The following is a 25,656-nucleotide window of genomic DNA, read 5'->3' as shown; positions in this document are numbered from 1 at the left end:
ATCACTTCTACTCTTTTTGTAGCATTTCTGGAGAAAAAGGTTGATGATAAGCTGCGACAGTACTTACTGGAAGGGGAAACTTACCTTCCAGGTGTTCTTGGAGTTCATGTCATTGGTCTTCTCCAGCAACGTGAGGGCTTGTGGTCTCATGTTTTGAGGATAAAATATGGACTCCTAGGTACGGTGAAAAAGAGGGAAAGTAAAAGCATTCTGTTTGTCTCATTTTTCTTCAAGTTATTTGCCTGTATGATAAGGACTTTTCTCTTAACAAGAAAGATTTCAGTTGATTTTTAAACTGTGATCTGAGACCTAGGACGAGTTTCTCTTTTCACTTGGATAGACTTTAATCTTTGAGACTGCATTTTTTAATGTGCTTTTCATAAGCATGTCCAACATTTGATTAAAAATCACTTTTTCAATGGGAATTGCTCCTAATTAATTTGTGTTCTCAGATGTTTATATGACATGAATGGTTGCATACATACACTTACAAATATGAGGGACTGTTTCTAGGAAACAGTTGGCTGTGTTCTCCTGGCTGCAATGTATGACCTATATGTTAATTTTACTGGACAAAGCAGGTGAACATCAGTACAATTTTATATCAAGGTATTGAATACTTGTAGTAGCTAGTCGTGACAAGCATTATAGGATGATTGTATATGTAAAGTATGTTGCATATTCAGAGGGAGTATGTAGCAATATGAGTAGTAAAGTTTTCTTAAACCTACACAGGTATGACCCCATAATTTTGCTAAAAATGGCATGCTGATCAGAATATTTTATAGACATAAACAGAAACATACCTGAACTAGTACTTTTAACAGTATTAGATGATGTCTAGCTATAGCTATAGGTAATTACGAAGTTATATACTTAGAGCTTAAGTCATATTTTGATATAAACCCAGTTTGGCAAGCGTTCCATCTGAAGTGGTCAGCAAATGATTCCTTGTAGAAGTACTGGATTAAAAAAAAAAAAAAAAGGAAAGAAATAATCCTACTCATTGGTTGAAACTTCAGATTCATTATTTTAAGCATTTTCTCAGTCACTACAAGAGCTGGAAGTTCATTATTGTTTTTTGTTTAAGATGTAATATCATGATGTCAGGAGCTGAGTGGTAACAGAAAATCATCAAATATTGTGAGACCCCAAGAAAGCTGCAAAGATTGATCATGTTTAGTTTGTAGTGGTTTTACTTCGCTCAGGTAAAATTCCATTTAAGTAATAAACTTAGTGCCTGATTTTATTTATTTATTTATTTATTTATTTATTGCTTCTGAAGAAAAAGTGAGTGAAAGAACATGGAAATACGGTAAACAAAAAAATAGTTGCGCCTTTGCTTTTCTTAAACAAAATTGGCCTAAATCATTGAATCATTTTCATTCAAATCTTAATACAAACCAGCCATTTCCAGTGGTCTGAACTTAGAAGCATGTTAAATTTTAATGGACTATAAACAAAAGCCCAAACTTTTACAGCCTGTAACATGGCTGTTTCTAGGATTTTTATTTCTACTACACCTTGTGGAAAAAAAGTCAAAATTTGCAATGCCTAATACATTTTTTTCAAAAGTTTTACAAATTGGTTTGCATATACAGCATGTCTGTAGTCAGAAGTGCAAAGCTGTTGGTTGCTGTTAGGTTGGACATATATGTAGCAGGAAAAGAAGTTCAGGTGTCAGTAACAGTGTTCTCACAACAACATTGTAGTCTGTAAAATGTGTCTAGATCTTGAGCAGATAGTGAAGATAATTCTTGAGCTTAATTTCATGGTAATGCAGTTATACTGATATTGGTACCAGTCTTTGGTCAGTACCTTTAGACTACAGAACATACTGCCAGACCTTTTACGTGAATTAAATATCTGGTTCTCTTTTACTTTTTACTGTGGTAGTGTTTTCATTTTCATAGATGTAAATCACCTATCTAGCAAATGCAAACTCACTGTTCTAAAAAGCAGGTTCATTAACTATGTGATTTCCTTTGGATTTGTAGGATAAATCAACAAGTATATATCTGTAAAAATAGACAAATCTCACTTTAATGTTTTTGAAAAATAGAAGCCTTGAAGCCAGCACTAGATTTATACAATTAACATTTTGAAAGTTTACTTCTGATCTATTTGAATAGGTAACTTTGTGATTTACCTTGAATAGGAGAGGCAAAAAATCTTCATCATGAATGCAGTATGCGGCAAAAGATTAAAGTGGAGACAGGTGTACATGACACGTACAAACTTGATATTGGGCATGAATTTCACTGTATGCAGACTCCGACCTACAATCACAAGGTAGAGACGCTGACCAAAGCACTTGTGTACTTGTGTGCTGAGTACCTTTTTGTCACTCTTGTACTGCTGGGCTTAAACAGAGCAATGCCTAAGACGTCATTTTTGAATCAGCCTTTTTTTTTCTCACCTTGTTTCTCTTTGCTTTCTGTGTAAACAAAGATACCTTGTCAAGTTGCTCATTTGTGCAGTCCATTACAACTGGAAGTGGTGGAACTCTCCAGTGATGACATTTTTAATGTATTAATTCACATAACTTCTGCAGAATATTTGTTGTGAAAATTTTTGTTATATATAAATCAATAGTATTAATAAGTTTGTGATTTATCTTGTTCTATTCTTCTTCTAACTAAAAGTTAGGAACTGTCTTATTTATCAATTGTATGTCATCAGAAGTTGTATGTGCAGAAAATAAGGCATTTTACAATGTTTTGTATTAATTTTCTGTTTCAGATTTGTATGCTTTCTTTCAAATTCCAGTGTGTGTGACCCTTTCATGCAGAAAAGCAGATCTGTTTCAAATATCTTCCTTTACACACAGCACAAAGACAAAGGTTAATTTAAAGGCAAATCACCATTAATACTGGGTATTTGCTGCAGAACAGAGTTGGCCTCTGAATTAAAGAGAAATTTTCTATCCTTTCAGATTTGCTTTTCGTCCAGGTTGGACTGAAGCCAAGAAGTGTTAAGATTTCCCATGAAGCAAGATCTTGCAAGGTTTTGCAGCTGCACAGTGAATCCATGTGAGGCACTCCATCAGGAGTACCTGAGTCCAGTTACCTTAGCTTTTGAGAAAAGCAATTTGACTGGCAGCAGATAGACTAAAAGTTTTGGGCTTTGTACACTGAATTGATATCTTCTGATGGGAACATGCTTCACCAAAAGGGTTATCAGTCATTGGAACAAGCTGCCCAGGGAAGTGGTTGAGTCACCATCCCTGGAGGTATTTAAAAGACATGTCGATGTGGTGCTTAGGGACATGGTTTAGTGGTGGACTTGGCAGTGCTAGATTAATGGTTGGACTTGATGATCTTAAAGGTCTTTTCCAACCAAAACGATTCTATGATTCTATGATTTTTCTTCAGAAAATTTGCAACCCTTTCTGCTTTAGTCTTGCTTACTACTTGGGAATATTTCTACAGGCACTTAACAGCAGTGAATAAAAAAGAAAGCATGGTTTACAAGAAAAAGGTAGTTTTCTCTTCTTCAGGTTCATCTGAAACATGAAGCGAGTGCATCTTGGCTTTCCTCCCAGATGGAAGTCAACTATGGGAAACACTGGGATGAAATAAACAACAAGAAGAAACTACTGATCAGCCAAGCATTTAAAAACAGTTCCAGTTCATCTCTAGTCAGCTATTTCATGGAGGTAAGCATAATTGGTGAGGAGTAAGACCTTCAATTCAAATATTTAACAGACAAGCTAAGAAAAAAATTGGAATTAATTTGTTTATTAAGACCTTTTTTCCAGTGTTATGTATTAATAATATGTTAGATATCCAGATGTAATAAGTTTGAGTTAGATAAGGTCTTAACCCAGGCACATAGAGATCACTGACATTTAAAATGAACAAGAGAAAGCCAGTAGATGGATTTTTTTTAATTAGTAAACAAATTTGGGTATAATGTGGTCTGAGTTTTTTGCAGAGTTTGCGCTTATAAAATTATCACAGAAACTATTCTTCTAATTTTTTGTGTTATTTCTTAGAAGTTACAGGTCTTCTCTGTTATTGTCTTAGAATAGGTAATAGTTTTCTGAGGTAGGTTGTCATTATTCTATTTCCATAGGAGTACCTGTAAGCATAGAATTTATCTGTGATCCCAGCATAGAGTGACCAAGAATTGTGGTTGGGTTTTGGGTTTTCTTTCCCAACAAAGTAAATGGTCTAAAAATTAGTGGAAATTTTCCTTTTTGAATATCCAGTAGATGTAACAAATGCATATTAAAGACATCCCAATCTGTAATTGGTCAGCATGCATGAAAAGCTATAAAGTGAATGGCAAATGTGCAGAGCAGAGGCACTAGCTGTGACCTTCCTGCTACTGTGTGTGTGTGTGTGTGTTAGCTTAGCCCTGAAGATAGGATCCTGGTTTTACTGAAATTTGCTTCACTTGTTTTCTAGTTTACTATGCAAGTCCTGGAAAAACAGGTGAATTACAGAACCCAGCTGCAGCACTCGCACAACTCTCAGGTTTATTTGCAGAGTAGTACCAACTTTGAGGTGCAGTATAATGACCATGTGCCATTTGTGGCTGGGCTGCAGTGGAAAGACGCATCCAGAAATGGCCTGAAGAAGTGGGAAGGTGAAGTACCGCAAACCATTTCAGTCTGTGATTAGAAAAGCAGGCATTGAAAGTTGCTGCTTTGATTTTGTGAGGTAGTTTTGCATGGATGTAACAGAATCACAGAAATACTGGGTGGAAGAGACAGACCCTGGAGGTTATCTAGACCAGCCTCCTGTTTGAATCAGGATTGTTCCCAACAGTAGATCATGTCTGCTGTGGCTTTGTCTAACTGAGTTTTTGAAATCTCCAACTTCCCGTGGCCTAGCTGGCTAGCCACTTCCAGCAATTCCTTAGCCTCTCAAAGTGCAATTTGTGGCCATTGTCCCTTATATTGTCTCCCTCTTTTGAAGGGTTTGTGTTCCTCATCTTTGCTGTTTACGTTCAAGTTAGCTGTAGGCAGCTATTAGATTCCCCTGTTCCTTTGCCAGACTAAACAAGCCCGGTTCCATCTCTTCTTGTTACAGGTCTTGTTGTCTAGGCCCTTTATCATCATAGCAGCCCTCTGCTGTAGCCTTTCTGCTCTCTCACCATCCACCTTGATCTGGGTGCTCCAAAACCAGATCCAGTGTTGCAGACATAACCTCTGCTGTGCTGTGCAGAGGGGGATAACTTTGTCTGATGGCCACACTCCTAATGTAGACCAGTAATGTCCTGTTAGCTTTTGACTGAGGTAACTGACTGGGAAGTGAACCAAGGTTTAAAAAAATTCTTTACTCTAGAAAGTGATCAAGTTTGTTTCAAGAACATTAGAAAATGGGACACTGAGCAGAATTCTAATGATGTATTTTAAGCTATAAATTAAACAGCTGTGTATATGGATTTTTTTTTAAATTGCATTTATCTTAGACCTTTTGCTTCATAAAGTACAGCAGGGAGTAAGCCTTTGTAATACGAAGCTGTGTTTTACATTTGTAGACTTCTTTCTCCAATAGGGGTTAAGTTACCAGTGGCGTGCCAAAATTTAGTTTTCTGACATTTTAGTGCTTGAGATAGATTGAATGTCACTACCATTTGTACTTCAGTGGATGAAGCTGTATAAATCGGGGCAATGATTGGCTCAGCGGGTAGATTTGCTGTTGAGATGTATTTTTCCAAATCTAGTATATACCGTATGTGCAAAACTAGCGATCCTTATTAGTGCAAAACAACTGGCTAGATACAGTGGAGTGAATTAGCAGGATGTTTTTCTACCTGTTAAGATGAAACAAACTAAGGTTAGATTAATTCTGAAATTTTAAAAATTTTAAAATAACCAGCAAAATTTCAACAGTCTACTAGTGAAATTTCAGCAGCTTGTCAGATATAAACATTCTGAGCTGTCTATAAACTAGTTTCCAAAATAACCTACAATCTTGTTCAAAATGTGTGTATTGCAGAGTTGAATTTCTGTGTTGGCATATGCCAGAACAGCTTTGTTTAAGGCCATTATTGTAATTATGTGAATAATGGTTACAGACTTACAGTTCAGGTAAAGATTTCACATTTTGTTGCAGATCATGCAGTAGAACCCTATTCTGGTGCCATTTAGGTACTAGACTTCATAAATTTCCTTTTGTTAGCAAACCTTCCTATGTATTATGCTATGCAGTATGTTATGCTAGTGAAGGACATTCATTTCATTGTATACCATCCAGAGATTTTGGAAGAGAGCAGGTCAATAGTAGCATTTTAGTCTATTCTAAAACCCCAGCATCTTATCAACTTTGTTGCAGAGTTAGAATCCAGGTAGCTTGAAATCTCACTTTTCTGCCAGCTTTAATATATATTCCTTCCAGGTGGATTAAATATAGACACCCCATGGCTATATCTGTATGCAGCTCACAAACTACATCAGCCTCAGCATTCTGCTTATTTATTGACTACGGAGCTGACAACTGCAAAAGCTCTCTCCATTAAGAATCTTATAGTGGAACTGTTCTATAAAGATCAAGGCAATGAAAAGGAAGGGAAAGTTCACATTTACACGCCAGCTGCCACGTACCTGCAGGTTAGTAACATGGTGCTTCCTATGGTGTATGGATTTGATGATAGAGCTTTGTGATAGACACCCAAAAGAACTGCCATCATACTGAAGTAATACTTGTTCAGCATGCTTCTTTGAGAAACTCATGCACTGTGTGCCAGCTTGTAAGAGAGGATCTTGAAATGCGTATCTTCATCTGTTTTCTGTGCTTGAATGATGAGCTAGTCTTCCTCTGGAGCAGCCGAATCAGCGCAGCCAGGGTCTTTCTGTTAGCTTTGAAAAAATGTTAGTGCCACCACTGCTGCCTCTCTTTGCAATGGGAGTCCATTACTCCCTGCAAAAAGCCAAATACGTGATGACAGAGTTCTGCCTAGGAGCATGCAAGTAATAATTACTATTTTAAAGTCCTCTTCTCCCTCCATGAGCTAACAGTTTCAGGAAGTAGGAAAACTGGATCATCATGTAAGAAGTGTTTAAAACTTGTTCCTTAGTGATATGAAACAGCTGAGAGCGTCTTCATTTAAAAAGTAGGAAGAACAATAGCCAAACTTCTAAACTAAGAACCCAGTGATTACAGCATTCACCTAAATTTGAGGCATTAGATTTAAAGGCATCTTCTGCCTGAGAAGAATGTAACCTACCTCTTCCTGGAGAGTATCCTGCTCAATAAGCTGTCACGTAGTTCGTGGCACTTGTTGCCTCTTAATATGGCACTGTTTGTAAAAATTCTCCATGAGTATTTGGAGCTCCATCAATATTAGAGTTCTGATTTTGCAGAATAACACCTTTGCCACTGAGGTGTTTTTGCTGCTACTCTTTTTCCCACTGTATCTCCCTACAGGTAATTCTGCAATATGAACAGATTCAGTAGGAAAAATGATAATGCTGTTGCAGGCTAGAGTACTGGATAGTTTAGTGGTTTGGAACCATCCTGAGAAATGAAAGGTTATTTCTTTTGTTGTGACTTAGAGAATGACTCCAGTCTCCCACAAACCTGTGAGAGAACCTTTAATAGCAGGTTCTTACTGTGTAGACTTCTGTCTTTTCTATTGGAATTCTATCACTTTCTATATAGTGATTAAATATCCACTGAGTGGAATCAGTGTGCCCCAAGTCTATGGATTCTAAGCTTCCTCCTAATTTATTTTACACTGTGCTATGCAGTAGAGGTTTAAAATTGATTTCATCACAGTTGCTGTGTATTAAGCAATATGATAAACCTCTGTCACTATGAAAAGTGTAGATTTGTCTTGGAGAAGCTTAACTTCTTATCTGCCTCTGTATAAGTGAGATGAGAGCCAGGAATTTTTGCCTTTCTTTTAGAATCCACTACAGTTGTCTAAATCTTTAACTTAGGTTTATGTTTAAGCTGTTCCTTTATTCTGAACTGCAGCTTTCCCTTGTTAGATCACTGCTGGTTCAGGCACAGTGTGGAGGATTGTGAGAAACATTCTTGAATGAGAAAAAAATGTTCATCGACTATTTTCTTTTCCAACTATTTAGTTTTTTCTCTCTCCCTTTGCTTAGAGGGGTAAAATAAACTTTGAGATCTTTATGGCAATTCAGAATATTTTGATAATGGATAAGCTGGCACACTATTTCTAATAGTTCTTGTAGAGATCATCTCCAAGAAAACACATTCTTTTCACCTCCATGTTGTGCTGCTGGCACAATAGGATTCTGTGTCCTAACTCAGCCTGGTTAATGTGTTCATCTTTATTTTTCAGGCATCCACATTTAATCATGTTGAGTGGAATGTTCTGCATAGCTATAGTGAAATGATATCTCTGTGGAATCAGCTTGTGAAGAATGAGATTCATTTGGAGAATAACAGCCAAGCCAAATCTCTCTGCTTTAAAATAAAGAGTACAAAACATGAATTTAACTTCACAGCCAGTTATCAGAATCTGCCAGTGGTAAGAAAGAAATACAAATGCAATTTGTTTGACTCAGCACTGTGTTTTTCTGGTCTGCCACCTTCCTGAAAGATGTTATTGCTAGTGTTGAAACTTAAACACTGCTAGTACTAGTTCGATTTCTGTCTGTTTTGACAGCCTGCAGTGTAAAACTAGGTTCAAAAAGAAAACAAAAACTTGTGTGGTGTAGTTTTGAGTACTTCTCACCTATTTGAGAGGCCAACTACGGACAGAAAGTCGGGGTGGAGAGGACAAAGGGAGAATACAGGACTAGAAAGAGAGCTGTAGATGTGATTGCTTACATTTTGATGCATATGTATGACAGGTGTGGAAGATTCTATTGTCTTGGAGAATCAGAGTATCTTGCCTGCTAGTGAGCATAGTAACAGCCTGGGTTTACATGCTATTTTACCATCTACATCCCTTCCAATCTTAAAGTCATTTTTGTGTTGCTTATGCCTGCAGCACAGGAAGGGTAATCAGCAGTTTGTCCTCCAAAGAGATACTTTGATCAGTTACTTTGGTCAGTTCCTTGCAGGACATCTTAAAACAAAAAGCGTTTTTCTAGTCATAGCATTTTATACTTTGAAAATCCAATCTGGTTTTGTATGTAAATATACTGGTACCAGAGCTAAAGCTTGCTCATATTGTAGATAGGTTGCACTCAGGTGATACGCTATACGGTATTTGTCTTCTGCTGAAGTCATTTTTTTACTAATGGCACTTTTAATCCAATGTAAATGGAGATCAGGATTTAAACTGAAGCAGAAAAGGGTTGATCTGTGAAATGACAGCCTTGCTGCAGCCTTTTGAACAATGTGGTTTCTTAATGACATTCCTGAATACAAATGCAGTAAATCTGATGCAGTTGTCCTTTCCTCTTCTGGTCTCATGATTTGAGTGCAGCCTAGGAAGACAAACTTCTCTATGAAGACTGTATGGAGAGATTATAAAAGTCTGCCTGTCATACTGCAGTTTGAAGGTCAGATAGAAGAGCTGAAGAAGGAGAAGATGCTCTATCAAAAACGTGGAACCCTCCATTTCAGGTTCAGTAGTCTTATTATTCCTATCTCTGAAGAATGTTTGGGCCTAAATTTAATGTGCATCTTGATGGTCTTGGGATCTGTTCTGGGCTTTACAAAGTGGAAGTGTCACATGCGCAAAGCCTGTGCTTCCTCCCACCTGGCTCTCTGAACTTGCTCAAGCATACCAGCTTCACGGGCTGGTTATTTACATCCATTTAGCTTTTGCCCTCTTTATTGAAATGATAGTGAACAAAGTTGTCAAAGGCAACAGGCCACATGCGCTGTGGCAATGTGTTTGTTGTCATCTCTATTGCATGCATAGCTTCCTTTTGTGAAAGCAGCAGGATTTATGTTGTGTCCAAACTTTGAAGTGATGAGAAGTTCCAAATCCAGATCTGATCCTCTGTGCCATCCAGATACCTTTTTTTCTAGGGCTTAGGAATAATATAGACATTCTAAAGCCGAAAGTATTCCTCTTAAAACACATAACAAATGGTCTTGTTCGGATTTTGGAACGTGTTTCCAATTCCTGATGAAAATGAGTGTGCTGCTTCTAGATATTGGCTGTCTCTGAAATTTCTCTCTTCATTACCCATTATCAAAACACAGCTTGAAGGCCTTGGGAAAAGTGTGTACTCAGACCTGAGACATGTGAATCATGTCTGGGGACATCTCAGCTTTCTTAGAGGTATAGCAGGGTCAACAGGAGTGCACAGGCTCCCTTAGGAGCCACTGCACATCTTGGAGATAGCTAAAAAAGTGCAAGATGCCTTTTCAGTAATGGAAAAAATACATAAATGAAGAACAAAGAGGTGTACCAGATATCCTAACGTGTATAAAGGCAGTCCAATGTCATTCTTCCAAGACATCCAACTAAGTACATGTGCAGAAATATTTAATAAAGTCTATAAAAAATTACACTGAAGTAGTAAAGTACTCCGAGAACTGAACATCTGTTGGATAGGATTCTTGGCATGAGACTGTTTCTACAGAAAGCATAAAATGTGGTTGATAAGTGAGATTTTCAAAGCTGCCATAAGCTTTTGGACACTGCCCCTATTCAAAATGAAGTCTTGGCCATGAAGGTATATGAAGTGTATGTACTGGTTATGTATGTCAGAATTTTAGAGCATCACCCTCTCCCATGCTCTTCCAAGCCTTTCCTGAATCCAGGATGGAAACTCTTTATCAGAAAGTCTGGTAAATGTGTGTAGTTTGTATGAAGTTGCAATTATGCTTTAGTAATTTCTTAGAGGTGCTGGTACTATGTGTTTTGCTTATATACAAACATCCTGATGGCATCTGCAACTGAAAATTTTGGAGTTCAAGTTGAGGTCTACATGATCTCTTTTTGTAGTTGTCTATTAAGATCTTTCACACTTTGCTTATTCCTTGTTTTGTTCCAGGCATCCTTTTAAAGTGCCCCTTCTGCAGAGCTTCCTGCTGGAGGAGACATTTACTGTGGACAAAAAGCAAAAGCACTATTTTTTGGAAACAAAAGTTTTGATAAATGGGGTGGAGGAAACAGTTCAAACTCTTACATTTGGTTACCAACCTGAAAAGCCCTATGTGAGTTATACAAGAATTTCCTTTAATCTAGCATACCAAAAAAGTCAGCAAATGAGTGATTTACTGTATGTTATCTTATGTTCTTTGCATTTCCTTTCAAACTTTTTTTTTTTTAGATTTGTGCTGGCTTAACTCATCCTTATAACTACAGGTTGTTTCCCAAAGATGTCAAAATATGCATTTTAACTCAAAGTCGCCAAAATGTGAGTAAATTTCCCATTAAATTTAGTTAGAAGGAGAGATTTGTTACCTGTTTGCTTACAGTTTATTGTCTTTTCAGACCTAACTTGCTCTAGGTCTTTAGTTTCTCACCATGTAAATGCTGCAACCGGAAGGTTCAGAGGGCAATGATGTGGTTGGGTGCCTCCCTAATACAATGTTTTGTATAATATTATATAATAATATGTTGTGTAGTAATATATGATAATAATACTTTATATATTATTTTTAAAATATTGTTATGCATGAATATTATTAATAATAACAAGTACTGGGAAGGAATGGATTCAAGTTTCTCATACTTATTTAGGTGTATCTATTCATTTTTCTTACCAAATGCAGGGGTTTTTTTTCCTGCTTTGCTCATTTTTCATTCTGAGCCACAATGTAATAGCTTGCAACTCTTTCATTTTTCATAGTATGTAGGGATGACTTCTCTCATCTTTCATAATATGCAGGGTTAATATGTGATGCAATTCGTTTATGCGCATTCTTAACACATAGGTGAAGCATGAGCTTGAGATTACCTTGAAGGTCAATAAGGAAGATGTTCTCAGCTTTCTAGGGCGATATCAGGACAAATCCAGTGAGGCAGATTTTAGACATCTTTTACACATGGATGTGACACATTCATTCCAGGTATTGGTGGTTTTCATTTATATAATTTTATTTTTTATGTCTTGGTGGCTGTTTTACTGCATTGTCTTTAGAATTATAGTTGGGTTATGCTTGTAAACTTCCTGATTCAATAAAGTCCTGGCCCTGACAAAGACCCTAGATATCTCAGCAGATCAAATTATAATCTGTCTTGTAGGAAACACAGTGACCTTTTGATTTCATACATTTTTTTACTGTATTTGATTTATTTTCAGTGTCTTTGGGTAAAATTGATAAAAGCTTATACACACATTTGCTTATCGCATCCTCCACTTCATGCCAGAAGTTCAGACATCAAATTACATGAGGCAATAGACAGGAATGCAGTGATTATGTTTACATTTTACTTTGTCAAATAGCTTGAGTTTCCGCAAGCAATGGGCCTAAGTGGGGAGCTGTTTTCCAGGCAGACTAAACTGGAACACTTTGACTACAGTGTGAGTGTAAAAGCCATCATCAACAAGAACATGTCTTCACAGGTCAGTTCCCTGATTACTACAGTCTCGTTGCTTGAACTTGTGGCTTTTGCAGCTCACTCAGACCTGTGTTGAGTCTCTTGCTTGTCGCATGCATTAGGAATACATGTCAACGTGGGAGCTGTTTAACTTTCTGCTCTAAATTGCTTTGCAACTACTTTCCAGCATGGGAACACAAATGTATGTGTATGCTACAGAGTTGGTCAACTCATATGGAATTCACTGAACGTAGTGGAGAGGTGTAAATTGTTAGGGAAACAGTTAACTTTTTGTGGTTAGAGTTTGTTCTGGCTAAATGACTACATACAGTTGGAATAGATGGCTTGTGTTTTGGCTGAAATTCAGAAAACTCTGAAAGTCAAGTAAAATTGTACTTAAAATTTAACATAGTTCATAATTTTTTTGTTGAAAGCTCTAGCATGGTGACAGGCTTATATGCAAGATGAGGTGTTATCTGTAACTTTTATTACAAATTCAAAAGGTTCTTTCTTTTGGATTAACCTTATCCTTTGTGGTGGGTTGAGAGGGAGATCGCTTACGCATTACCTCCATGGACAAAATGCACTCAACTTGTGCAAAATTAATTTAATTTCTTGCCAAATAAAAATAGAGTTAGATGGTGAGAAACAAAGATGAAAACTAAAAACATCTTTCTCCCTCTGCTACCATACCCTTTTTCCCAGGCCCAACTTGTTGTCTGCAGTCTTATTCCTCAAACTGATGTCTCAGTTTCCTGTATTATGATTTGAGATCCTTAATGTCCTGTTCTTCTTCTTCTCTATGTGTAGGCCCAGGCAGCCCTAAAGAGTTATGGTGAGAGCAATTTCAATGGCTCTCTGTACCTTCATTCCAATGGAAGGGACATCCTGATGCTGGAGGTTGATATGAACAACGAAAACAGGAAGAATGCCAGAGTTATCGAATTGAGGGCTTTCCTCCATCAGACAGTCCTGACAAACCCAGAATCAATAAAGTTCCACCTCATGGGCAAAATACTTCCATCAAGGTAGAGAAATCAGAATCTTGATTAATAGAGGAGCTGAAAAGTGTTCTGTGATACATATTTAAATTCAATTACTTTCATATAGCTGCAGTAGAAGCCACAGAGCAAATGCCATTTCATGCATTATCCCTATTATTGAAATACTTTTGCCTTTTATGCCTTTTTATGTTTCAGAAGTTGTTATAGTAAATTACGTTAATGTGTTCTAGTTGCTTTTCTAAGACTTTGTATAGAGATAACTTGAATGAACAGCTGGTACTGTTATATTGGGTTTAGATCAACGGTTGGTTTTTCCCCCCGTTGTTTGTCCTCTCAGAAGTAAGGAACTAATATTTACAAGCTATGCCAGTGGAAAAGGGCACTTCCCAGTGTTTATTATAAAGTTTTGTTAAGTATTGTAGAAAGCTCTGAAGTGACAGGAGCGGGAAATAGAAATTTGGCCCTCCCAGGTTTCAGCTATCTTCCAGTTGATTTTTCACATTTCACAAATACAAAAGTGTGCAGTGAAGGAGTTGATGTTTTTGTAGAGGTCCCAGTGTTTAGCAGCTTAGGAGTTGGATGGGATAAGGAGAGTAATGAAACAGAGTTAAAGAAATCAGAAGTGATTACAATTTAGTTGAAGCTCATTAGATTTACTAGAAAAAGAAAAAATAAGAGATTCAAGAAAGATATTTTGTGCATTTCTGCAGCTTACTTGTAGTTCTGGGCTTCCAATAGAACATTAATTTTTTTAAATACCAGGGTATGCCGTAAGAGAACAATTTATTGCAGCTCACTTCACAGGAAGTAAAATAGAACACTTAAAATTTCTGGAATGACAACTTATTTTGGATTTATTTTACAGGGAGAAAGAGAGAAAAATAAGAGATTGAATATTTCTGGGGAAAAGTCTCTACAGACTTCAGTCACTGACTGATGAAATGAATCTTACTTCCCTGAATTATGTAGTTCAGTTCTTCCTGTCATCAAGTAGATTTTCACTGAGGTTTTACTCATTATCAGTCTTTCAAGACGGTTCCAGTTTCTAGGAGGGATGTCTAACAGTATGAAAATGTGATTGCCTCATTTTTAGATATCTGTGAAGTATGCTTGAGTCTAGAAAGTCAGACATTTCAATAGACAATTTATTGAAGGCAGTGTGAAAATTGTGTCTCAGTCTTATACTTGAAACACTGAAAATTGAGTTTCTTATTGCTCCAGCAGGTTTCACTAAAAAAACTGTGCTGTGTTTCTCTAACACTGTTAAACTCGGGGCCAAGATACAAAGAAATAATTCTTGATTCATTTACCAAACTCACATGGTGGTGGCATTTAAAATTATTGTTTAAGCTGAATTCTCAATGCTGCTTGTAAATCAGCACTAAAGAGAGATTTCATATTGCGACAGAGAGGAGTTCATTTCCAACTCTGTCTAACTCTGTCCAACTCCATCTTTTTCTTTTATTAGGGAGCATAACAAAACCATCCAGGAAATTTGAAGAAAAATCAGTCTGCCAATCTGTGAGGCTTTATTGAGTAGTTTTACTGAATAGTTTTATAAACATCTGGTGAATAGCATGTGCTTATTGCAAGGCATCTGATTCACGGATTCACAACACTGAACAAGTGCCCAGAATGTCTGTGGGGTCTCCATACTTGGAGATACTCAAAACCTGACCACATGCGGTCCTGAGCACCCTACTCTCATCGATCCTGCTTTGAGTAAGAGGAGGTTGTCTTGACAATTATGAATGAAACACAATAATAATAAGATCTTACTAGCAATTTTTATCTCTGTCTTTTTAGACTTTTGATATCTTCTGAGATGAAGCTTAATGAAAATAGGCTTCACATGGATTTCATGGGAGCCAGGCAGCAGAAAATTGGTTTTGCTTTGTCCCTAAATGGAAAAGTCCAACACACATTTGCTGAATTAAACGCCGTACCTCATCTTCTTTCTCTGAATGGATTACTGAAGTGCAGAAACAACGTTCGTGATGGTACTTTTTTACTTTGTGTTTTGTTGCTAATTCTGCAGCTATCTAAGGAAGCTTCTTAATGTATTCCTTACTGAACTGCATATAATGCAGAGTATTTAGCATGCAAAATGAACCATTGGTCATTGGGTTGAAACTACTTTATAGTGAACTAACATAGTTTGATGATTTTCATTGATGGAAGGAAATAGTGGGTGGCATCTTTCCTATGCAGGTCTTCTGAAATGTGTGTTGGGGGTCTGACTTGAGGCCGTTGCTCTTCTGAATGGTTCCATGGGTGGACTAGGTCACTGCAGAGTTCCAGAGGGATTGTTTAGCCTGGAGTTACAGAAGTAATAGGTCATAGTCCCTCTGTAAATCTTCCTTTAGAAGGCAGTGCAGTATAGTCCATGGCCTAAAGGCACAAGCAGCTTGGTGAATAGAAAGAAGCAGCTGCCAGAAATACTACTATGTAATTTGTTTTGAACACAGACACTTCTACTAGTAGAGAAACTCTCTCAACAGTAAACTGATGTGCTCTCTAGATTAGGCTAAATTATCCATTATAATAAAAGGAAATTCTTTTACTTCCTCCTGGTATTAAAGTAATGGTTAATTTATATTTTGTTTATAAAATTCTGGGTATTTCTGTCCCAAAGAACTTTCTCCACAGTAATAATTTCTGCCTGTTACAGGTAACATCAAGGTGATGGTCAACAAAACACTGTATGGACTTCATCTCAGGAACAGAAATGTGTTTGGGAACACCACCGTACACAGTATCATTTTCACTATATTTCAGAATGGCAGTCAGGCAATCCCAATGGAGGCAAAACTCAAAGGACACCTAGAGCTGAGTAGAGAGATGAAAAGGGGGCTAGCTAGCTTCCAGGTGGATGAGAAAGCCCTTTCTGTAGATTTTTCCAATATCATGAGCTATGGGCACAGCAGAGTCAGTGGGACTTTCACACATAATATCAGCTTTTTTAAAAATGCAGGTATGAAGAAAACTCTGACTTGATGGTGTGGTGTAACAAGGTGTCAAGGTGAATTTATCTAAATGAGTGCTGACTAGTGGAAAAAGATGAGTTGCATTTGCTCACAGCAGAACAAAATGTTATCCAGTCTTAGCAACATTCTTTTTAATATTGTTGAGAAAATGCACTAAAATGGATGCAAAACTATTTAAAAACTCCTTGAACTACTTCAGAGTAAATTATTTCTGTCTCGTACATCTGTATTCCTGCATGCTGATCAGTTCTTCTGAGCATATTTTTGTGCCTGTTTTGATTTGGGCCCGAATTGAAATTTTGAAAGTCACTGACTAAATCACACTGAAGACTAAAATATGCCAAGTGTTGTTTCCTAAGCAAAACTGAGGGTTTTCGTGAGCTGAAGTTATCAATAATTTTGAATGGCTAAATTGACTTTGTCCCTTTGGACTGAAGAAATCTGTTTTGAAACTTTCTAACAGCTGACTACTGGAGTTGGACACAATACCCATTTATAGATATCCTTTATTAAGAAAAGAAGAATCCTTGACCTCCAAAGTGCATGCCACATTTTAACTTAACAGTCCTTTTTTAATATGATTTTCATACGGTAGGTAATGTCCTATCTTACGATAAATATCAGTAAGTGCTAACTATCCAGCTAACTGCATAATCACACTTAAAAAAAAGGTCTATTTTGTCTTATGAAAAACTATAGAATGCTTCTCTTAATCTGTAATACATCTTTTCTATATTTTACAATGATAACCCAGAAGTCTCATGTTGATTTTGCTTCCTTTCCTGTCAATAGGATTGCCCTTGGACGGCATTCTTACTGCCACGTGTGACCATGGCACAAGAAATCACACCATTACTGTAGCCCTACAGAGTGGCAGTGAAAGTATTACGGCTGTGTTTGGAGGTCACAGACTGTCCACAGAGCCTCCTAAATCCCAGCTATCTGTGAGTTTAAAGCACAACATCTCAAAGATAAAGAAACATGGGATCCCTTTTATTATGGAAGCTGCTGGCTATTATGAGGTAAGAAGAGTTCTGCCTGGATTATTTAATTTCTGGCAGAACCATTTTTAATAACTGTAGGTTATTCCTGTGCACTTTATTCCAAAAGCATCTGCATTTGTTTGGGATGTACTAAATTACTATGTGAAAGCCATGTGTTTTCTGGCTTCTTGTCATACTGTGTACCTGTCATCTGAAGTCTTGGAGCTGAACCTAGACTAAATGAGATGGTACATTCAGTTCTCATTTAAGTGAAGTGCTTTGCTGCATAGCAAGAGAAGTATTATCCAATTTTATTTTTCCCTATAAATGGGAAGTGGACAGGCAAACCTAATATATGTAGCCATCAGGTAAGTGTCAGTGAGTCTAGGTACTGCATTGCAACTGGTACTGGATTTAACTAGTTCTCATGTCATCCTTTGGATGTCCACTAAAGAGTGGAAGAGTGTTTAGCATGGCTTTCCATTTTGAAATCTCTACCCACAGAAGTGTCACGGATCATGTTTCTTGGTACAGTGTTGCTTGGCCACTCTTCTGTCTGCATTTCTGCTGTAGGTCTGTGAACAACATATAGCTCTTTTGCATCTCAAATTATCCTTCCATAAAAGAAGGGCTCAAATATTTTCTTGTTCTAACATGTGCTGGAAGGCTGAAGTCACTAGCATACTAACATTTGTGGTGGGTTCAGCCACTGCGGTACAGCGAGACACACAGGTGTGCAGAGGAAGAACTTTATACAGTTCCCCTTGCCCTGCTTACTAGTAGTTTCACTGCTTTAATGGTGTATGCCTTAGGAGTCAAATCCTGAAGGGTACTGAATGGTCTCAACATGTTTTGGAGCCAGTAGGAATATTGGGACGCAGTGAATCAAAAAAAAGTTCACTCAGTAGCCAATGTGATTATTAAGCAGGTATCCTTCATTGAAGCGCTGGGAGTCGCACCGGGGTATTTCCATGAACGTGCGTCTTGACGAGAAACAAATTGTACATGATTTATATTACAAAAGAGTTACATATTCATTAGGTTTCTGATAAATTTAATATATATTCGTTATTATTCCAGGAACTCATGAATATATGCTAATGTCCTGATATGCCTGCGCAGTTTCTTTCTCAGGTGGTCGTCAGGGGTCATCCTCCTCAAATCTTCCTCTTTCTCCTCTTCTTCAGTGTACACAGTTGGGTGACCTCTTCTTCATTATCTCCATTTTGCAAGCTCAGCAACCTTGTTATCTGTCCTGCCCCGATGGTACCAGGCTTGTTGGCATATTGGGCCCCCTTTATCAGGATGCCTCAAACTTTGTGTCTTTTTCTAGTTCATACCCAAGGACTATTCCCTAATTTACGGCTTCTCTTATCCTGTTTCTACATTCCAACTATTTTACTAATTGTTTTCTTTCGTAGTGGAGCATGAGACAGGCAAAGCCTGAGTTTGTGGGGCCTGACTCAAGTGTTGCCAAGTTATATATTCTGTTTTAAAATTGTTCTACACTAATTAGTTTCCCTTATTCACAGCATTCAGAAGGTCTAGCATAATAGGGAAATTTCTATTTGAAATGAAGCCCCTTAGATGAATTTGCACTTTTATTTTACCAGTGCTGCTGCCCTGACACAGGCTGTGATGTTTAAGCATGGCGAAACAGACTCTGCCTTTGCCAGTTGTTGCTGGGATGTTGGGTTTTGTTTCTTTCCATGATTTGGTTTCTTTTGTGCACAGAATTTCACCAAAAAGATTGCTGCAAGGATAACAACCACAGTGGAGATGGAACAGCTCAAAATTGAAATAGAGAAGAAAACTACTGGCAGTGCTATGGAAATTTCTCTTTCACTTCACCATGATGTGGGAGGACTAGTTGACATTGTTCCACATGTACTAGAGGTTAGCAGAAATCCTGCTGTATGATGTATTTGATGTAGCTTTCTACTGTGCATTCTCAACTGTTTAAATTTACCTCTTGAGAGCAAGCTAGCGGGTCAGAAGGGAGAGAGATTTTTTTCAAACAAGGCCAGTACAGAAAGCCTAAAAATTGTTTGCTTAGCAATAAGGAGCAGGTTTTCAAGATGTGCTGGGTAACAAAACATGTATGTCATGAAACCAGAGTGGGTGCTTGCCCAGATAGATTAACATGCAGTCCTAGTTTTTTCATCTTGCTAAAGCAGGGTTTGCGGGTGGATCATGTGGCTGTTTGTGGATGCAGTGATATTAGCAGCAGTGTGAGTAATAATGGCAGTAGTTTTCATACAGCCAACAGCACTCCCCAAGGACTTCACTTTCTGCAACTGGGGACACAGCTAATGGCATTTGAAATACTGAATGTCTGTTTGTGACTGTGGTGTTTTCTATGCCAAACATAAGAAATACCATTGTCTTCTGTCAAAATCAAAAGCCAGCATATTAAAAATAGTTCTGTCTAGCAAGTAATGGTTTCCTACTGTTTGAAGATGTTCTTCTGTCTTTATGCTGATAATGCATATTTAGATTTAGCCTTAGATCCACTAAACTATTTATCTTTTGAAACAGATCTTTAACCTTTAATCTTGAAGCTATGTTTTAGTATCTTCATGCTTTTTATCCTGAAAGCAGCCTTTTAGCTTGCTCCTTTGTATTTTAGTCCTCTCTGCTTCTCTTCATGCTCTGAATGTGCTTTGTTTATAATGCCAACAGGTTGCTTGCAGTGGAGAATCTGCTAACAAACAACTTTCTGGTCTTTGCAATGGAGCAATTAGATTTCATCATTTTGAGGTACTGGCTTAATTTATAAACTCTCCAGTCAGCAACATACTGTCTTAACTATGACTAAGGGAATCTAAGTGCTGGAAGACGTCAGAGATGTAGAAATGCATTTGAGTTAGCTGGAAGTTTTGGACACTTTCAGATACTTTCACTCCTTTAATATTCACAGATGTAAGGAAGTCTGAGGGAAATTGAACACATTCTCACATTCCTAGAGCTCTATTTACTTATAGTAAAACCAGAAGGGATGTTAGTAAAAGCGATAGCAGTTGATTTTTCTGGTATTGGTAGTTGTTTTAACGGACTTGTGGAGATGGGGATTTTTTCTGTTATTTTTATTATGGAATTCTAAAATAAACATTTTTGGGCCATCTCTCCATTTCTTTAAGTATTTATAAATATGTAGGATGAATACAAAATTGTGTCAGGGTAGTAGGGAAATAGTTCTCTTTTAGTAACATGAGCATTTAGAAACAGTATATGGCCTGACAGGAAAACAAACTTGACAACAGTTTTTCCTGTAATTTTTCAGGCTCCAGCAAGAGTTTCACTGAATGCGTCAATGTTTACCAGCAACTTTACTGTCATCTTCTTTGGACATGTTTCTTTTCATGACATGTTTGCTGACCTGCAACTCCATGCCACCACTAATGACCAGCCTCATTTGGAAATTAACTTCCAGCATTCTTTGCCTTTGCTGCAGTCTCTGGGAATTGCCAGAGAGAACCAAGTGTTGGTGTCTGCCATGAGAAGTGACAAGTATAAGGGCATGTTTGGTATTGTCCTTGGGCCTTGCAGTTTAACAGCTGATGGAGAAGTGAGCATGGCAAGCAATGGAACGGATACGGAGTGGGTACTTACTTTCAGAAACAAGTGCATCGGTCTAGAGGTAAGCCTAGATTGTTTTCTGTATGACGTTATAGTCTGTGTATTTCAGATCATTATGAGTCACAGAGAACTATCTCCTGACACTACTATTTATGGAAAGGACAGTTTTGGTCAATAAAGTTGTTCTGGCAGAGCAATGGGTCAGAGCACTTGCAGAGGGACTGTATGTGAAGATGAGAATTTGGAGTAGTACAATGGTAGATGTTACTGCTGTTGCCATAAAATAGTTGCTTAACAATAGTTTTTAATTAAAATAAAATTTTGTCCTAGAATCTGATAAAAAGCATGTCCTTTCTGTTTGAAATTCTGGAGATTTTCTTTGGGATTACAAACTTTTTCTTCTACAGTACTCATGAAAAGATTGTTGTAGGATTTTTTTTTTCTAACACCATATATTTTTGGTTTCTTTTTTCTCTTGCTTCAGAGAAATTTCTGATTTCTCTGTGAAACAAGCTGTCTTTTATGGTCCTTTCCAAAAGCATATTGGTTCAGAAAGAAGAAATGCTTTCTCATAAATTAGAAACAAATTAGGAAGACAGTTGCTTAACTTTGTGTGCTTTAAATAGTATAATCTTTTCTGTTGCAGAGGATGGGATTGCCTCATGCTGTAGCCTTTGGGGGCTCATTTCAACAGAACATCTGCAACGTTGGCTTGTTAATGAACCTCCAGTGTGATGACAGAACAGTTGATGTGCAGATAGACACTTCCTGCGAACACAAATATATGCTCCAAGGGGTGCTCAGACATTCAGTTCACTGGCTGAGTCAGCTTGGGCTGCCTTTTGAAAACTCTGTCCTATTATCAGCAGCCACAGACTCCACCACTGAGGGCGTTTTGTTGCTGCAGGCTGGCAAATGCAAACTTAAGGCTAGAGGAGATCTCTGTGTTCAGAATAAAGCTGAATGGACACTGGAAACAGAAACAGAATGTCACCTTCTGCAGGTAGCTCTTGGAGGCTTTTAAAGAGAGATTTGGGATCAAATGCAGGCTATATGGGGTTTTAGCTAAAATAACAATGTTGAGTGTTAGAAAACCACTCTAAAGACACATCTGTCTTACAGCATTAGGCAGACAAAGTGTCTAATGTGTCCTGTTCATAGGTGTTCTCTGTAGACTGTATTAGTTCAGTCTTTGGTGCTTGTTGCCTTTGCAGACTGAGACCGTCCTCTAATGGTGAACAGCTGTTTTAGTTTGAATTATTTGTCAAAAAAATACATCCTCTGGTCTATCTTTTTTATCAAAGTAGAAATTGTGAAATTTCCTTGGTTTTTCCGTCTAGCCTCACTGACTACATTAGAAAGAATGACTATTGCAAATCTAGGGGGTTTCCCAGATGTTCATAGGTGTTTATGTTTTGTTTTTAAATAACAGTTTTAACCCCTTCAACTACAATGTGGCAATATAAACCCCAAAATGACAGGAAAGTGTGTGTCATCTGTAACCAAAAGGGAATAAAAACCACTTAAAATATTAAAAATAGTAGAATTTTCACTGTTTTCACAAATACTTTGAACGAATGAGAGGAAACATTTCATTTGCACAAGACAAGCTTGAAGTTTCAGTTTTTAAAAAAACCCAAAACTTGTAACACCAGATGCAAGAATGTCTGTTACACCTATTATTTTTTTGTGGGTTAGTTTATTTGAAAATTGAGATTGATCTGGTGTGAATGAAGCAGAAGATGTTCAGTAAACTTTGCCAATCTGAAGAAATAGGCATTTTGTATTTTTGTAAATGTAAAACTTCATGTAGATACACAAGTTGTAAATTCTGCAGGGCAGTCCTAAAATCTTCCTTCAGACCTTATTCAGGCAAAATTGCCATCTTACTGTTGGGAGGGAGAAAAATGGCAATGCAGAGATTATAGGTTTTGTCTCTGATATTGTAGCATAAAATCTCCTTATATGCTAAAGGAAAAAAAAAAAGACAAGACTCAATACTGACTTGTCTTAAAGTGTATCTGTGATCCAAAGGAATTTTTTTTTTTGTTTTGGTACCTTGATAGGATCTCAGTATTCCAACTCAGTCACGGCTCACAGGATCTATTCAGAAAGAGAAGTGCCAGGCAGAAGTTCTCTGTGTCCTTGAAACAGAAGGCAAGGCTGCCCATCTTGAAGTGAGAGCAGAGTGCAAGCCAAAGATTACACTGGAAATTCAATTCAGGCATGACCTCCCTCAACTGACAGAAATCCCAAGGGAAAATAAGTTCTCCATCACTGCACAAAACCAGTTAAAGTATCATATTGGAATAGGAATGAAATCAGGTGCTTGTGAGCTTCAAATGAATGGGGACTTCGACCCTGAAAAGAAGTTTCAGTGGAAAATGTGTATAGAAAACAAATGCCAAACAATTCAGGTATTGGAAGGAAATTTTTTTTTTCATTACTCTTGAATTTATATATCTAGACTTACTAATTTATACATCTGCACCTACTAAAGTCAAAAGAAAATAGTGTAATAATTTCAATGGTAGCTGAGAAACAAGAAAAACATTGTTTTCTTTTAATGTTATATCTTACTTTTGGAGCCAGTCATTCATTGTATTTTAAATGGAATAAGCCAAATTTTCTTTGAATCGGTAGTTACAGTTAATGGACTTGCTGGTACTAGCTCTGATGTATTTTTTTAAAAGCATGGTTGAGAAATCTGTAGGATTTTAATCTTCAGAAAAAATGAGTATTCAGAGTTGTCTTTGGCTTTATCGGCAATTACAGTTTCTCAGCAGTTTGACAACCAAACTCTGAAATAGTATAAAAATATGTAAAGTAAATAGATCATCTTCAGGTCAGAAAATTTTCACTCAGCTCTACAGAAAATTGAAATTGCTAACGAACTGATGTGTAATGTACGAAAACCATTGCGGAGAACACACAGAGTGAAAAAGCTAGCATTAAACAGCAGTTACGAGTTCCTGTAAGACCTCAGTTGTGAAATATTTCGGGGAATTTAGTTGAAAACCAGTGACATTTATTTTGAGCAAGCTGTTTTAGACTGCTGTGGTGAGCTATTTCTCTGTGGTAATTCTTGCAAATGTTGGCCAAAGAATTGTCCCTGAGCTGAACCTTACCATTTATAGTGCCTGACCAAGCACCGCCAAATCACAGCTCCTGTTTCATTTATGAGATTTAACTTCTGGGTTTGGTGGGGATCTCACTATAGACTCTGAGTCTGAACAGCAACTAGTAGGATAAGAAAAATGTAGTTTCTTTGTTGAAAAGATTTAGCCAGTGGAAAAACACAGTGAAAACTGGAGTTCTGTAGAAGAAAATCACTCCACATCACACGAATGTTCCATCATTTGCAGTACAGTCTCTTTTCCATAGAAAGTAAAGGAAGCGAAGCCCTGTCTCTGGGACAGTCAACGTGGTTGGCATCAGACATTCTGGGAGTCCCCATCTCTGAAGGAGTCCACAATGTCGTGGCCTGGGAGGAGCTGTGTGAGCTAGGGAGCAAGGCGGCTTTCAGAGCTCCCTAAGTAAAGAAAGGCGGTGTGCCGTGACCTCTCTCAGCTAGTTAGCATGATACCCTGGCCTCCTTTTGCCTTTTGATGGGGCACTTTTTTCTTCAATTCTTGCCCAGTAGTTTGTTCTCCCAGGCCAGAATGTTGTAGGTAGGTGGGGGAGCAGAAATTCTGCAGCAGGATTTCCTGAAGTAGCAGTTCTAAATTTAGCTGGATTGTGCACTGACTTTTCTTACTGAAAATTTGTATTGCTATTGGAAATCCTGGTTGATGGTGCTTGGCCTCTCACAGATCCCACCAGTCTGTGCCATATAGGCAGGAATGGAAAGGAGGGGAGGTGCGTACAGAAAGTTTGAGAAGTGTTACCACAGAATGATCCGTCCCTTCAATATGCAAGTCAGGGTAAACCTGAATATAGAAAGACAAGATTCACCTGCCCTCTTCCAAAAACAGAGCTACAATAATAAACCCATGTATACTGTCTCATTTCGCTGGATTTATGGATGCTTTGGGCTACTGAAGCGATGCTAAGCATAGAAAATTAATTGACTTTTCACTTAGGCAGGAAAACCTGCCACATTGTCCTGTGTTCTATTTATGCTGGCTCATTCATCAAAAATATGTCAGACATCTTCAAAATAAAAAAGAGAAAATGGATAAAATGTATTAAAAAGCTATCAAGATTTGTGAAACATCCTGTGGATTTGCTGCCTGATATACTGGATTTACAGCTAGGTGCTATTAGAGCTACATAGTAGGAATAAAAAGTTTCAGGTGTATAGTGTATCTGTGGGTAAGTGTAAAAGTGGTGATTTTTTTTTTCTTTTCTTGTACAGGATCTTGGAGCACCAGTAAAAGTTGATGGGTCAGGCTATATTTTGTTGGATAAAATGAACCTTGATTCACAGACGTTGATCACTGTCGATGAAAGTAAATTGCAAGGACTCCTTATGCTGAAAGTCACTGATGTAAGTATCCTGCAGACTGTTAGACTGCATGTGCGAAGTATTGAGTGACATACTCTAAATTATTTTATTGGGAATAAATAGTCAAGCTTTAGTCATAAATGCCAGAATAAAAATAAAATCTTTTAAGATCTGGCACCTGTAATATGCAGTAAACCAGATGTGATCTCTCTCCAGATATATAACAGGTACTCCAGTATAACACTCTTCATTCATCATGAAAGTAGACGGCAATGCAC

At 37.6% G+C, this 25,656-nt stretch overlaps 1 protein-coding gene across 2 annotated transcripts in view; it reads left to right on the top strand.

The window, feature by feature from the left end:
- LOC142604009 (uncharacterized) overlaps positions 1 to 25,656 on the top strand; it is a 105,001-nt gene that overhangs the window by 45,818 nt on the left and 33,527 nt on the right. For both annotated transcript variants that reach the window (XM_075767753.1, XM_075767755.1), the window contains 22 exons: positions 23 to 178; positions 2,159 to 2,292; positions 3,500 to 3,658; positions 4,413 to 4,593; positions 6,351 to 6,562; positions 8,266 to 8,454; positions 9,361 to 9,500; positions 10,886 to 11,048; positions 11,165 to 11,251; positions 11,772 to 11,906; positions 12,284 to 12,403; positions 13,189 to 13,406; positions 15,189 to 15,382; positions 16,054 to 16,356; positions 17,162 to 17,391; positions 18,297 to 18,353; positions 19,087 to 19,248; positions 20,035 to 20,112; positions 20,636 to 20,992; positions 21,578 to 21,934; positions 22,998 to 23,348; positions 25,289 to 25,420. In XM_075767753.1, the coding sequence (XP_075623868.1) occupies positions 23 to 178; positions 2,159 to 2,292; positions 3,500 to 3,658; positions 4,413 to 4,593; positions 6,351 to 6,562; positions 8,266 to 8,454; positions 9,361 to 9,500; positions 10,886 to 11,048; positions 11,165 to 11,251; positions 11,772 to 11,906; positions 12,284 to 12,403; positions 13,189 to 13,406; positions 15,189 to 15,382; positions 16,054 to 16,356; positions 17,162 to 17,391; positions 18,297 to 18,353; positions 19,087 to 19,248; positions 20,035 to 20,112; positions 20,636 to 20,992; positions 21,578 to 21,934; positions 22,998 to 23,348; positions 25,289 to 25,420 (4,115 nt within the window). The remainder of the gene's footprint in view (positions 1 to 22; positions 179 to 2,158; positions 2,293 to 3,499; positions 3,659 to 4,412; positions 4,594 to 6,350; positions 6,563 to 8,265; positions 8,455 to 9,360; positions 9,501 to 10,885; positions 11,049 to 11,164; positions 11,252 to 11,771; positions 11,907 to 12,283; positions 12,404 to 13,188; positions 13,407 to 15,188; positions 15,383 to 16,053; positions 16,357 to 17,161; positions 17,392 to 18,296; positions 18,354 to 19,086; positions 19,249 to 20,034; positions 20,113 to 20,635; positions 20,993 to 21,577; positions 21,935 to 22,997; positions 23,349 to 25,288; positions 25,421 to 25,656) is intronic.

This window comes from Balearica regulorum, chromosome 15 (assembly GCF_011004875.1).
Source record: "Balearica regulorum gibbericeps isolate bBalReg1 chromosome 15, bBalReg1.pri, whole genome shotgun sequence".
Lineage (NCBI taxonomy): Eukaryota > Metazoa > Chordata > Aves > Gruiformes > Gruidae > Balearica > Balearica regulorum.
Note: the sequence above shows the minus strand (reverse complement) of the source record. Positions and strands in the feature narration are given on the sequence as shown.